Source organism: Jaculus jaculus, chromosome 7 (assembly GCF_020740685.1).
Source record: "Jaculus jaculus isolate mJacJac1 chromosome 7, mJacJac1.mat.Y.cur, whole genome shotgun sequence".
Classification (NCBI taxonomy): Eukaryota; Metazoa; Chordata; class Mammalia; order Rodentia; family Dipodidae; genus Jaculus; species Jaculus jaculus.
Window position 1 is genome coordinate 86,244,508 of NC_059108.1, and position 13,735 is coordinate 86,258,242.

Below are 13,735 nucleotides of genomic sequence, written 5' to 3' on the forward strand. Positions count from 1 at the left end.
ATAAATATATATATATATATATATATATATATATATATATATATATATATATATATATTTTTTTTTTTTTTTTTTTTTTTTTTTTTGGTTTTTCGAGGTAGGGTCTCACTCTGGTCCAGGCTGACCTGGAATTAACTCTGTAGTCTCAGGGTGGCCTTGAACTCATGGCAATCCTCCTACCTCTGCCTCCCGAGTGCTGGGATTAAAGGCGTGCGCCACCACGCCCGGCTTAAAAATATATTTTTTAAAGTGATATCTAGCTAGGATTGCAAAGTTATTTATTTGTTTTGCTTTTTGAGGTAGGGTCCCGTTCTAGCCCAGGCTGACCTAGAATTACTCTCAGGGTGGCTTCGAATTCATGGTAATTATTGTACCTCTAAATCCCCCCACCCCTCCGGCACAAGTACTGGGATTAAAGGCATGTGTCACCATGCTCAGTTCTCTCCATCCTCTTTTAATTTAGCCTTAGACAAAATCTTTACACCAGATGTTAACCTCTTGGTCTTCACATGCACACACATATGCACCCACACATACAAATTCATATATATTTTCTCTTTCTCTCTCTCTCTCTCTCTATACACACACACACACACACACATTTACATAATTTTTTTTTGTATTCTATTTTTGTTTTTCCAAGGTAGGGACTCACTCTAGCCCAGGTTGACCTGGAACTTACTCTGTAGTCCCAGGCTGGCCTCGAATCCACAGCGATCCTCTTACCTCTGCCTCTTGAGTGCTGGGATTAAAGACATGTATCACCACACTGGCTTTGATCCTATTTTTGAAGTTACATTTATTTAGAGAACCTCAGAGACACATATACTTACCCTGTAATAAAACCGGGGAATGGTCTTATAGAATTCATTTGTGTTTTTTCTACCTCCTTTCCATTCTGAGTAATATTTGGTAAATAAGTCCATTTCTTCATCTTTTAATTCTTGTTCACTTTTTTTTTCTAGTAACAAAAAAATTAAGGGGAGAAAAGTATTTTTAAGTATCAGTATTTTTAACCAGGGCATCCTATAACTACAGTCCAGTTACAATAGGTGCAATGCCATGTCCTTCAGTGGTGTATCCACTGTTAAGTTGCCCATACTCCAGTAAACAACCCACCACCCATGGTCATGCAATCAACCCTAATTAAACTCAGTGGGTCACCACAAAAAAGAGAGAAAGAGAGGAAGAGAAAGAAATAAATATAGAAAGAAAAAAGACATGAGTTGAAAGTAGAAAGGGGATTATGAAGAGGGTTTGGCGGAAATGGGAGAAGAGAGGGTAATTGAGGTGAATATAGTCAAAATGCATTATATACATATTATATACATGTATGAAACTGCCAGAAGACATATAAAAAATAGCTGTAATGCCAAAAAAGCCTTCAAAATTGTGCTTAGATACTGATCATATTAACCTCTTTTTTTTTTTTCCCCGAGGCAGGGTCTCACTCTGGCTCAGGCTGACCTGGAATTAACTGTGTAATTCCAGGGTGGCCTTGAACTCACAGCAATCCTCCTACCTCTACTTCTTGAATGCTAGGATTAAAGGTGTGTGCCACCATGCCTGGCATATTAACCTTCTTTTAAAGAATATACTTGTTTATTTATTTATGAGGAAAGGTGGGGGAGAGATAGAAAAAGGAGGCTGTGGGTGTGCCTGGGCCTCTTGCAGCTACAAATGATCTCCTGATGCATGTGCTACTTTGTGCAGCTGTCTTTAGGTGGGTACTAGGGAAATGAACTTGGGCTACTAGGCTTTGCAAGCAAGTGCCTTTAACCACTGAGCCATTGCCCCAGTCTATTAACTTTCTTGAAGTTTCAAAAATCATTATCTTCCACTTAAACGGCCCCCTATGCCCTCAACCACTAAAGTTTCCAAGTACAATGATGACTGACAGCTCAGCATGTTACCTCTACTTTTGTATGTCTATTATCAAACCTTGCTCTCCTTCAGATCATTGCCTTACCTACCGACCTCTGAGGTGTTTCTATTCTTCCTATCAATATTTGTAACTGGGGATGTAGCCTGCTAGAATGCACAAGGCCCTCGGTTCCATACCTACTAGCACATAAAATCAGACATGGTGGTGTTTGCTTGTAATTCTGGCACTTGGGAGGTAGAGGCAGGAGGATTAGAAGTTCAAGATTATCCTCAGCTATACACAGAAGCCAGTGTGGGTTACATGAGACTCTGTCTAGAATACACAAGGTCCTGAGGTCAACCCTCTGCACATGACTCTTCCAAGATAACTGAATACCTACCAGACTGAGCACTGTATTAAGACACTGTAGCTAGCAGAGTATGCAAAATAGGCCAAGCTCCTAACCAATGGATTTTCAGCCTCATCACTGTCTCGAAAAACCAAAAAATAAAAAAATTAAAAAAAGAAAAGAAGCAGGGAAGAGCACTGCAAGTAAGGATGCTTGCTTGCAAAGCCTAACAGCCCAGGTTTGATTTCCCAGTACCTATGGAAAGCTAGATGTGTGAAGTGGCCTACGAGTCTGGAGTTCCATTTGCTGTGCAAATACTCACTTGCTGTTTTTCTGTCTCTCAAATAATAAATAAATAAATAAATAAAATTAAAGAAAGAAAAAAAAAAACTTTCTGAAGCTCAGCATTCAGAGATCTATTATCCTTCAACCTTGCCACTCATTCTTCTTCTTCTTTTTCTTTTTTTTTGTGGTTTTTCGAGGTACGGTCTCACTCTAGCGCAGGCTGACCTGGAATTCACTATGTAGGTCTCAGGGTGGCCTTGAACTCACAGTGATCCTCCTACCTCTGCCTCCTGAGTGCTGGGGTTAAAGGTGTGTGCCACCACGCCAGGCTTTCTTTTCTTTTTTTTTTTTTTTTTTGAACTAGGGTCTCACTCTAGCCTAGGCTGACCTGGAATTTACTATGTAATCTCAGGATAGCCTTGAACTCACAGCCATCTCCCACCTCTGCTTCCTGAGTGCTAGGATTGAAGGCATATGCCATCACGCCCTGTTTTCTTTTTAATATTTTATTTATTTGCGAGAGATGGAGGGAAAGATGCAGGTAGAGAGAGAATGGGCGTGCCAGGGCCTCTAGCTACTGCACATGAACTCCTGACACATGCCATTTTGTACATCTGGCTTACATGGGTACTGGAGAATCAAACCTCAGTTCTTATACTTCATAGGCAAGTACCTTAACCATTAAGCCATCTCTCCAGCCCTGGTCATTCTTTTTTACTTAGGATAAATAGACATTTATCTTTAACCATGACTCTACGACTCTAAAAGCTTTCACTTCTACTCTGTCCTTCAGGTCTATGGTTAAATTCACACTGTGTGTATGTTATTGAGGGTCAAACCCTGGGCCTTGGGCATGCTAGGCAAGCACTCTACTACTGAGCTACATTCCCCAGTCCTCTCCATGCTTTTTTAAGAAGGCTGTCACTCAGAATCCCAGATTAGTCTGGGACTTAGTATGTACCGGGCCTCGAAGTTGAGAATATCCTCCTGTATCAGCCACCTGAGTGCTGGGATTACATGTGTAAGTAACACACCTGGTAAGATCACAGATCTTAACTACTCACTCCTCTCTGAATCTTAGGCTCTAATATATTCTTTCAGATCATCTCTGATCATTGAGGGTCTCAATGCCATATAATTGTACTTTAGCCTCTCTGGGATCTTCAATAATGTGGCCTATTTTCTTCTTCTTTTTTAAACTTTAATTTTATTTTTATTTACTTTATTTGTTAGAGAGAGAGGCAGACAGAGAGAATGGGCATGCCAGGGCCTCTGGCCGCTGCAAACAAACTCCAGACGCATGAGTCACCTTGTGCATCTGGCATATGTGGGTTCTGAGTCCTTTGGCTTTGCAGGTAAGCGCCTTAACCAGTTAGTCATCTCTCCAGCCCTATTTTCTTCTTTTAGTAAGTGTTGCTACATAGTAAACAAAAATGAGGCATAAGGGCCGGAGAGATAGCTTAGCAGTTAAGGTGCTTGCCTGTGAAGCCTGAGGACTCATGTTCAACTCTCCAGGTCCCATGTAGCCAGACAGTCAATGTGATGGAAGTATGAAGGATCACACATGCGGACAAGATGGTGCACATGTCTAGAGTTTGATTACAGTAGCCCTGCAAATTGGAGGCCTTGATGCTCCAATTCTCTCTCTCTCTCTCTGATAAAAAGAAATTTAAAAAAGAGCTGGAAGGCTGGCTTAGGGGTTAAGGCATTTGCCTGAAAAGCCAAATGATCCTAGTTCGATTTTCCAGGACCCACATAAGCCAGATGCACAAGGAACTTGTTTGCAGTGGCTCGAAGCCCTGGTGTGCCCATTCTCTCTCTCTCTCAAATAAATAAATAAATTTAAAAAGGGCTGGAGAGATGGCTTGTGGTTAAGGCACTTGCCTACAAAGCCAAAGAACCCAAGTTCAATTCCCCAGGACCCACATAAGCCAGATGCACAAGGTGGTGCATATGTCTAGTTCATTTGCAGTGGCTCATGGCTCTGCCTTTCCCTCTCAAATAATAACATAGATAAAAATTTAAAAAAATATTATTATTATTATTTTTGGTTTTCTGAGGTAGGGTCTCATCCTAGCTCAGGCTGACCTGGAATTCACTATGTAATCTCAGGGTGGCCTTAAACTCATGGTGATCCTCCTACCTCTGTTTCCCAAGTGCTGGCATTAAAGGTGTGTGCCACCATGCCTGGCTTAAAAAAATGTATTTCTTTAAAAGAAAATTAAATTTAAAAATGTCCTTTTCTTCCTTTCTTTTTTCTTTTTATTTAGACAGGCTCTTGTTTTTAGACTTGGCTGACCTGGAACTTGCAATAATCCTCTTACCTCTGCTTCCCAAGTACTGGGATTACAAGTATGTGGTCTAAAAGTTTTCTAGCTGGTAAAACTTTCTAATGGAAAGGATTTCAAAAACCTGATGAGGGCTGGAGAGATGACTTAGCGGTTAAGGAACTTGCCTGCAAAGCCAAAGGACTCAGGATCTATTCTCCAGGACCCACGTAAGCCAGATGCACAAGATGGCACTACCATCCGGAGTTTGTTTGCAGTGGCTGCCATGGCATGCCCATTTTTTCTCTCTCTCAAATGAAAATAAAACATTAAAAAAAACCCAAAAACCTGATGAAGCTGGGTGTGGTGGAATTCCAGCTCAGCCTAGGCTAGAATGAGACCCTATCTTGAAAAACCCAAAAAGAAGTGAGATAATTCACCATGGTTGTTTCCCTCCAACCAATTCCGGCTGCCTGATGATTCTGGGTGTAGAATTGCAAAGATTCAACCTGGATAATTAACATGCAAGTATGAAAAAAAGGGTTAGTAGACTATGTTTTTAAAATGGATTATGAAATCTAAAATGGAGAGAGAGAGGATGAAAGTGTGAGAGTAAAAATGACAGGAGGCACAGGAAGAGTCCAGACCAGCCTGGGCTACATAGCAAAATCCTGCCTCAAAAACGAAAAAGGGCTGGAGGGATGGCTTAGCGGTTAAGGTGTTTGCCTACAAGCCAAAGGACCCAGGTTCGATTTCCCAGGACACAGGTAAGGCAGATGCACAGTGGCGCAGGCGTCTGGAGTTCGTTTGCAGTGGCTGGAGGCCCTGGCGCAGCCATTCTCTCTCTCTCTCTCTCTCTCTCTCTCTCTCTCTCTCTCTGCCTGTCTGTCTTTCCCTCTTTCTCTGTCAAATAAATAAAAATAAAATACTTAAAAAAAGAAAAAAATAAAAAGCTGTAGGGTCACTGAATTATATAGGTCCTGGTGGGATCGAAGCAGGTGAGTTATTCCTCGCAAATCTAGATCAAAGACCTGGGAACCAGGGGCGATGGCTAAACTTTACGTTCCTGCAGATTACTTCCCACAGAAGTTGTGGGTCAATCCTCATTCCAGGCCGCCCCCAGCGCGTCTCCAGCTTCGCCGAGTTCGGCTCCCGCACGCTCCTCCTCCCCGCCCCCGGCGTAGGGCCGGGCTAGCCCGGCGGGCCGCCCCTCGCGAACTCACTCTTGGGATCCGCTTGGGGCGCCGCTAACCGCCGGCGGAGCACTTCTTTCCAGTCCATGGCCGGCTCTGGCTCGGCGGTGCCCGCACTCGCCGCTCCCCGCGCTGCCAGCTCGGAGCGCCGCCGGACGCCGCCGGCCTGCGGGTTAGACTGGCCGCTGGGCCGCCATCTTGCACACGGGCGGAAGTTCTGGCTGAGGTATACTGTATGCAGTGGTCACGATCATGCTAACCGGAAGAAAGCAGGCACGAAAATATGAAAACAAGCAAGCAAAAAAAAAAAAAAAAATCACGACCCTCCTCTTGGAGGCCCACCCTCACTCCGCCACATGTTAAAGTCCCAAGTAAAGAAGCCCGCGCGACGCACTCGTTGTGGGCTTGCGCACCACGTGATGATTCAAAAGCCCATGGCGTTTCCGGCTTGAGGGACGCGCTTTCTTCACGTTTTCTTTTCCTTCATCAGGAGGCTTTCACGGTCCCTAGAATTAAGAACGTTCAGCAATCGTTTCCAGCTTTTTGTGCCACTGAAAGCTTCAAAATTACCTTTATTTTCCGTGTTAGCGCCGTCAGGCCCGCGGGAACGCCGGAGCGCAGGGCCGCCTCGGCGCGGTGCATTGTGGGCACTGTAGTTTTCTTCGCGTTTTGCCAGGTGCCTTAAGCATGAGCGCCACGGTGAGTTGTTCAATGAAAGCGGCTTCGTTCATCCGCTCTCGGCCCACAGTGAAGTCTGTGTTCTTCCTGGACCTGGCCTCCTTCCCGACTTACTCCGCGGACGTCTTGCCTCCCAGAACTCTCTTGATCCGTCCCAGGAGAGAACTGTAATGCAGGTCCAGGGCTCCTAGACTGGCTTCGGCTGCTGCCGGGGCCGCGGTTGGGGGATCCTGGTCACCGTTTGACTTCACTCCTCAATTTTCTTTCCCTTAGGATCCTGCCCCCTTTCAGCACAGTAGTGGGCCGCGTGAGTGAAACTGGGCGTTCTTTCTTGTTTGAGATTCGAAAATTCTAACCGGGCACCGCAGGATTTCTGTTCTGTCCCGGTATAGGGAGGGATTGCCACCAAGGTTGGGTAGTTGTTTCATGGAGTGAACCCACGTGCCATCATCGCTGTCAAGTAGCCCTCCCAAACACTACCTTGATTTGCTTGTAAGGAAGGAACAAACAAAATAGCACCTTTTAAAAGGTTGTGCTTCGACTGTCTTCAGCCTCCTTGTTCCTTGGTTTTGCTGTAGTCTTGGTTGTGACTTTTTTTGATTGTTGTTTAGTTTGTGTGTGTTTTTAAATCGCTCTGTTTGGCTCTGATCTCACCACAAAATGATTTTATATTTGTCTAGTTTTCGGAACTTTCCTAAGTTGTGGAAGGGCAGCCTTTCCCTTGCTTTAGGCCCGGGACACTCTTCCCGCTGTCTCTTTCTCACAATTTACTCTGGCATCAGGAATCAACAGAGATGGTTTTCTGTTAAAACCCAGTCTCCTCAAAACACCAAAGGAATGAATCTGCTGATTGCCAAGTCTAGATACCCCAGGAAAGAAAATGCCAACAGCAAGGAAGTTGCTTCTGAGTTGCCTCATCTCTTTGCTGCTGGCGCAGCTAAGAAGAGATCACAGGTAAACAGTCCTCAGACTCAAGCTCATGCCTTGCCACCGGTGAAGAACACTATCCAACTCCCAACAAAACCTTTAAACTCAGAAGAGTGGGATAAACTTAAGGAAGATTTCAAAGGCAAGGCCAATTTTGAAGATTGGATCATTTCACAAATGGCTCATTGCCATAGCTCTGTAAATGTGGCTAAGTCATTGCTGGCATGGGTAGCAGCAAAAAACAATGGCATTGTGGGATATAATTTACTAGTCAAGTATTTACATCTCTGTGTCCTTCACAAGCAGACCTCAGAAGTTATTGATGTCTATGAAATCATGAAAGCCAGATACAAGACTTTAGAATCTGGGGGTTACAGTCTTCTCATCCGGGGATTAATCCATTCGGATAGATGGCGAGAAGCCTTGTTGCTGTTAGAAGACCTTAAAAAAGTCATGATCCCTTCAAAAAGAAACTATGATGACTGTATACAGGGAGCCCTCCATCATCAAGATGTGAACATAGCTTGGAATTTGTATCAGGAATTGCTAAGTAACAATCTGGTTCCTATGTTGGAAACTTTAAAAGCCTTCTTTGATTTTGGAAAAGACATAAAGGATGATCATTATTCAAACAAACTCCGAGATATTCTTTTTTATCTAAGAAATAACCAGCTGTACCCTGGAGAATCCTTTGCACACAGTATAAAAACATGGTTTGAAAGGTAATTTTGATTTTTTTGTTTGGTTGGTTGGTTGGTTTTTCAAGGTAGGGTCTCACTGTAGCTCATGCTGATCTGGAATTCACTGTGTAGTCTCAGGGTGGCCTTGAACTCACCGCAGTCCTCCTACCTCTGCCTCCGGAGTGCTGGGATTAAAGGTGTGTGCCACTGTGCCCCACTTAGTTTCGATTTTTCTTTGTGCATATGTTTTTATGTATTTTCAAAGTAGGTTCACTTTTTGTTTGTTTTGCTACTTGCTGAGTCCTTTCTATTCAGGTTATACATTTTCCATCTTTAAAAAACTTTATTTATTTATTTATTTATTTGCAAGCAGAGAGAGAGAGAGAGAAAAGAGACAGAGAAGGCGCACGCCAGGCCCTCTTGACACTGCATACAAACTCCAGATGCATGTGCCCCTTGTGCATCTGCCTTATGTGGGTCCTGGGGAATCAAGCCTCCGTCTTTTGGTTTCGCAGGCAAACGCCTTAACTGCTAAGCCATTTCTCCAGCTCCAGGTTTTTTAAAAAACCTTTTTAGTGACAATTTCCATAAATTTAGAATCCCCTCATGCCACCCCCTTAAAGCCCTTCCAAATTCCCCTCCACTGACTCCCTTCTTTCCAACTAGTCTCTCTTCTATACTTACATCTTGAGGTAAGGTTTGTTTTCCTATTAAATAAAATGTTCACTTTTTATTTTTTATTAGTTTTCTCAAGGTAGGGTCTCATTCTAGCCCAGGCTAACCTGGATCTTACTCTGTAGTCCCAGACTGGTCTCAAACTCACAGTGATCCTTCTACCTGGGACTCCTGAGCACTGGGATTAGAGGTATGCAACCACCATGCCTGGCAAAATGTTCTCTCTCTTTTTGTTTTTCGAGGTAGGGTCTCACTCTAGCCTAGGCTGACCTGGAATTCACTCTGTATTCTCAGGGTGACCTCAAACTCACTGTGATCCTCCTACTTCTGCCTCCCGAGTGCTGAGATTAAAGGCGTGTGCCACCGCGCCCAGCAAGAATATTCATTTTGGAGTGGAGTTTTAGAAAAGTAATTACCACAACACTGAAAAAAGATGACAAGAAAAATATTAAGAATGAAAATAGGGGTCAAGCATGGTGGTACATGCCTTTAATCCCAGCACTTGGGAGGCACAGGTACGAAGATTGGTTAACAGAGGTAGGATCTCTGTGAGTTCGAGGCCACCCTGAGACTATATAGTAAATTCCAGGTCTACTTAGGCTAGAGCAAGACCCTACTTTGAAAAACAAAAAGTAAATAAACAAAATAATGAAAATAGGGGCTGGAGAAATGGCTTAATGATTAAGGCACTTGTCTGTGAAGCCTAGTGACACAAGTTCGATTCTCCAGTACCCATGTAAGACATGCATAAAGGTAGCACATGTGTCTGGAGTTATTTTACAGTGGCTAGAGGCTCCAGTGCACCCATTCTTTCTATCTCTCTGTTTCTCTCTCAAATAAATATGTTATTTAAAAGATGAAAATAGGGTTCTGGAGAGATGAATTAGTGGTTAAGGTGCTTGTCTACAAAGCCTAACAACCTGGGTTTGGCTCCCCAGTACCCATATAAAGCCAGATGCACAGGCTGGCACATGTGTCTGGAGTTCATTTGTAACAGCTAGAGGCCCTAGCTCTCTCTCTGTATCTATCTTCTCTCCCCCTGTGCTTGCAAATCAAAAAGTAAATAAAATAAAAATTTTTTAAAAGAATGAAAATGGGGGGTGTGTGTGGAGATATGGTTTAGCAGTTAAGGTGCTTGCCTGTGAAGCCTAAGGATCTAAAAGTTCAGTTCCCCAGTATCCACGTAAACCAGATGTACAAGATGGTGCATCCTTCTGGAGTTGGTTTGCAATAGCTGAAGGCCTTAGCACACCCATTCTCTTTGTGTCTTTTTATCTGCCCTTTTTTCTCTCTCTCAAATAAGTAAATAAACTTAAAAAAATAATGAAATAGGTATCTTTGTTTAAATGCAATTTTAGGTGAGAAATCATAAAGTCCTGAATTAACCAGGGAAGAGAGGTAACAGAATCACTTTGAAGTAATGGTAGTAAGTGTAAAAAAAAGGATAAGTTGATAATTATTTTTTTTTTTCTTTGAGGAAGGGTCTCACTCTAGCCCAGGCTGACCTGGGATTCACTATGTAGTTTCAGGATTGCCTCAAACTCATGGTGATCCTCCTACCTCTGCCTCCCAAGTCCTGAGATTAAAGGCATACACCATCACGCCTGACTTTGATAATTTTTTTGGATGACATAAGATTTACTAGGATAATATTCTCAGCCTAATTAATAATATATGAGCCAGGTGTGATGGTGCACGCCTTTAATCCCAGCACTCGGGAGGGAGGCAGACGTAGGAGGATCACCGTGAGTTCAAGGTTACCCTGAGACTACGGAGTGAATTCCAGGTCAGCCTGAGCTAGAGTGAGACCCTACCTTAAAAAAAAACAAAATAAATAAAAAGAATATGTAGGACAGTTGACCAAATAACAGTGCTCTATAATATAAATACAAGAGATGAGAAGAACTACTGGAGCAGGTGGTATAGCTTTATGGAGATTGTTAGAGTTGAGCTGGATTTAGAGGTTACACGTTAAGGTCATCTGCTTTCTCTACACCTCTTGTAAAGGTAGATTTAGGCTTGAAGATGAGGGATGAATGTAGGAGGAGAACTTTAAGGAAAGGAAGTGCATGGTAGAGTACAGTCTGCACCTTATGCATCTGGCTAATGTGAGACCTGGGGAATCAAACCTGGGTCCTTTGGCTTTGCAGGCAAGTGCCTTAACCACTATGCCAACTCTCCAGCCTTCTTTGGCAAGATGTATATATTGGTTTTTTGAGGTAAGGTCTTGCTCTAGCCCAGGCTGTCCTGGAATTCACTATGTAGTATCAAGGTGGCCTCGAACTCACGGCGATCCTCCTACCTCTGCCTCCCGAGTGCTGGGATTAAAGTCGCACACCACCATGCCCGGCTTTGCTAATATTTTTATTTATCTATTAGAGAGAGAGATTAGAGAAAGAGAGAATGGGCACAACAGGGCCTCCAGCCATTGTAATGAAGCTCCAGATGCATGTGCCACCTGGGTCCTTAGGCTTCGCAGCAAGCACCTTAACCACTAAGCCATCTCTCCATCTCCCTTTACAGTTTCTAAATACAAGGACTGTCTTTGGTTCAGTAGGAATTTAACTTTCTGATAATTTGGCTTTGTAATCTTATTTTGTAGTATTCCTGGAAAACAGTGGAAGGGACAATTCGCCACCATTCAGAAAAGGTAAAGGCATTATTTATCTTTAACCTGTTTGATTCAGGTATAATTGGTTTTGTTGGTATTGATTTAAAAATATTTAAAAGCACCTTAGAGATAGGGAAGAGTTTATAATTAGAGCCCTTGAGAAAAGAAACTATATTTTTTGTTGTTTTGAGATAGGACAGGGTCTTACTTTGTAGCCCAGGCTAGCCTCCAATTCAAGGGAATCCTCTAGTGGGATCACAGGTGTGCATCACCATGCCCACCCACTTAAAAGCTATATTTTGCATACAGAGACTTTGGAGGGTACTCAATATGTTTTTCCTATTGCTCTGTGAGCCTATGTAAAGACTTTAAGGCACTTGCTTGCCAGATTTGAGACCCAGATGTATTTTAAGAATTACTTTGAAAAGTTTTTTTTTATTTATTTGAGAGTGACAGGCAGATAGAGAGAGAATGGGCATATCAGGGCCTCCAGCCACTGCAAACAAACTCCAGACGCGTGCGCCTCCTTGTGCATCTGGCTAACGTGGGTCCTGGGGAATTGAGCCTCGAACTGGCGCTTCACAGGCAAGCATTTAACCGCTAAGCCATCTCTCCAGCCCTACTTTGAAATTTTAATCTACATGCCTAGCAGTTTTTCCCTCTGGGTTTTATGGTGTACTAATATGTGCTATTAAAAATAAATAAATAAGCTGGATGTGGTGGTGCATACCATTAATCCTAATATCTGGAAGGCAGAGGTAGGTGGATTGCTGTGAGCTTGAGGCCACCCTGAGACTATGTAGTGAATTCCAGGTCATTCTGGGCTATTGAGATCCTACCTTGAAAAGCTGAAAAATAAAAAATAAAACAACAACAAAAATAAAATAATAAATAAGCTGGGCATGGTGGTGCATGCCTTAAATCCCAGCACTTGGGAGGCCAAGGTAGGAGGATTGCTGTGAATTCAAGGCCAGCCTGAGAGAATATATAGTGAATTCCAGGTCATCCTGGGCTAGAGCAAGACCCTATGTTGAAAAACTAAAATAAGTAAATAAATAAATAAATAGATGTGATGATCCAAAGGGGTTTAATGTTCTTTCTTACATTTCATTTTCCTTGTCCTTGGAATTATTCATTTTAGAAAATGGTTTTCTTCCCAGACATTATTTAACATAAAGCCTTGTAATTATAGTGGTCAATGTTCAGGCTGTGGAAGAACCATCGAGTCTATTCACCTGAGTCCAGAAGAGTATGACTCTCTCAAGAGAAGAATCATGAGTGACGTGATAGATGGAGGCGACCAGTATAAAAAGACAACACCTCAGGTGAGCCCAACAGGCTTTACTTGATTCTTGGCTTGCTCGTCTAGAATAGCCAGCATTTTTTTTCCTGTAAAGGCCAAATAGTAAATATTTTAGGCTTTGTGTGCTGTACACTATCTCTCCCTTTTGGTTCTGTTGTAGTTAAACCAGCCATGGACATTATATATATATATAAGTATGCATGGCCCGTTCATGAAAATAAGTAGTAAGTTAGATTTGTCCCATAGCCACAGTGGCCAGTCTTCCAGAAGGATTAGGTATACTGTCATCTATGGAAATCTATGGAGACATCTGGTCATAATTAGTATACATAAAATAAAAAATAGAAGCTTATTTTCTTTTTTCTTTTTCTTTTTGTTTTTTTGTTATAAATTTTTATTTATTTTTATTCATTTATTAGAGAAAGACAGAGAGAGAATGGATGCACCAGGGCCACTAGCCACTGCTAATGAACTCTAGATGCATGTATCACCTTGTGTGTCTGGCTTACATGGGTCCTGGGGAGTTGAACCTGGGTCCTTTGGCTTTGCAGGATAACGCCTTAACCACTGAGCAATCCCTCCAGCCCCCCCCCCCCCTTTTTTTCTGAGGTAGGGTCTCACTCTAGCCTAGGCTGACCTGGAATTCAATATGAAGTCTCAGGATAGCCTCAAATGCATGGTAATCCTCCTACCTCTGCTTCCCAAGTGCTGGAATTAAAAGGTATGTGCCACTATGTCTGGCTGGAAGCTTGTTCTTTTTCTGAGTGCTTGGAGGAAATGATTTTCAGCAAACTCCTATGGGAATATTATGGTTTCTCATAACTTTGCCAGTCAAGGTAGTGGTAACTTGATAAAATTACTCTGACATTTCTTTAGCATTGTATTTGATTTTTTAAAATTTTT

The 13,735-nt window shown here is 42.7% G+C and overlaps 2 protein-coding genes across 4 annotated transcripts in view; one reads left to right on the forward strand and one right to left on the reverse strand.

The window, feature by feature from the left end:
- Ppp2r3c (protein phosphatase 2 regulatory subunit B''gamma) overlaps positions 1–6,577 on the reverse strand; it is a 32,528-nt gene extending 25,951 nt beyond the window's left edge. Inside the window, exons 1-4 of one of the 3 annotated variants that reach the window (XM_045154384.1) lie at positions 6,529–6,577; positions 6,353–6,464; positions 5,989–6,213; positions 834–961 (exon numbers count right to left, since the gene is read on the reverse strand). In XM_045154384.1, the coding sequence (XP_045010319.1) occupies positions 834–961; positions 5,989–6,046 (186 nt within the window). In that variant the 5' untranslated portion in view covers positions 6,047–6,213; positions 6,353–6,464; positions 6,529–6,577. Of the gene's footprint in view, positions 1–833; positions 962–5,988; positions 6,214–6,352 lie in introns of all 3 variants that reach the window. The other 2 variants (XM_045154385.1, XM_004649117.3) reach the window with 2 other exon arrangements.
- Prorp (protein only RNase P catalytic subunit) overlaps positions 6,355–13,735 on the forward strand; it is a 140,517-nt gene continuing 133,136 nt past the window's right edge. The window contains exons 1-3 of the mRNA XM_004649598.3: positions 6,355–8,285; positions 11,521–11,568; positions 12,722–12,854. Of these exons, the coding sequence (XP_004649655.3) occupies positions 7,297–8,285; positions 11,521–11,568; positions 12,722–12,854 (1,170 nt within the window). The 5' untranslated portion in view covers positions 6,355–7,296. The remainder of the gene's footprint in view (positions 8,286–11,520; positions 11,569–12,721; positions 12,855–13,735) is intronic.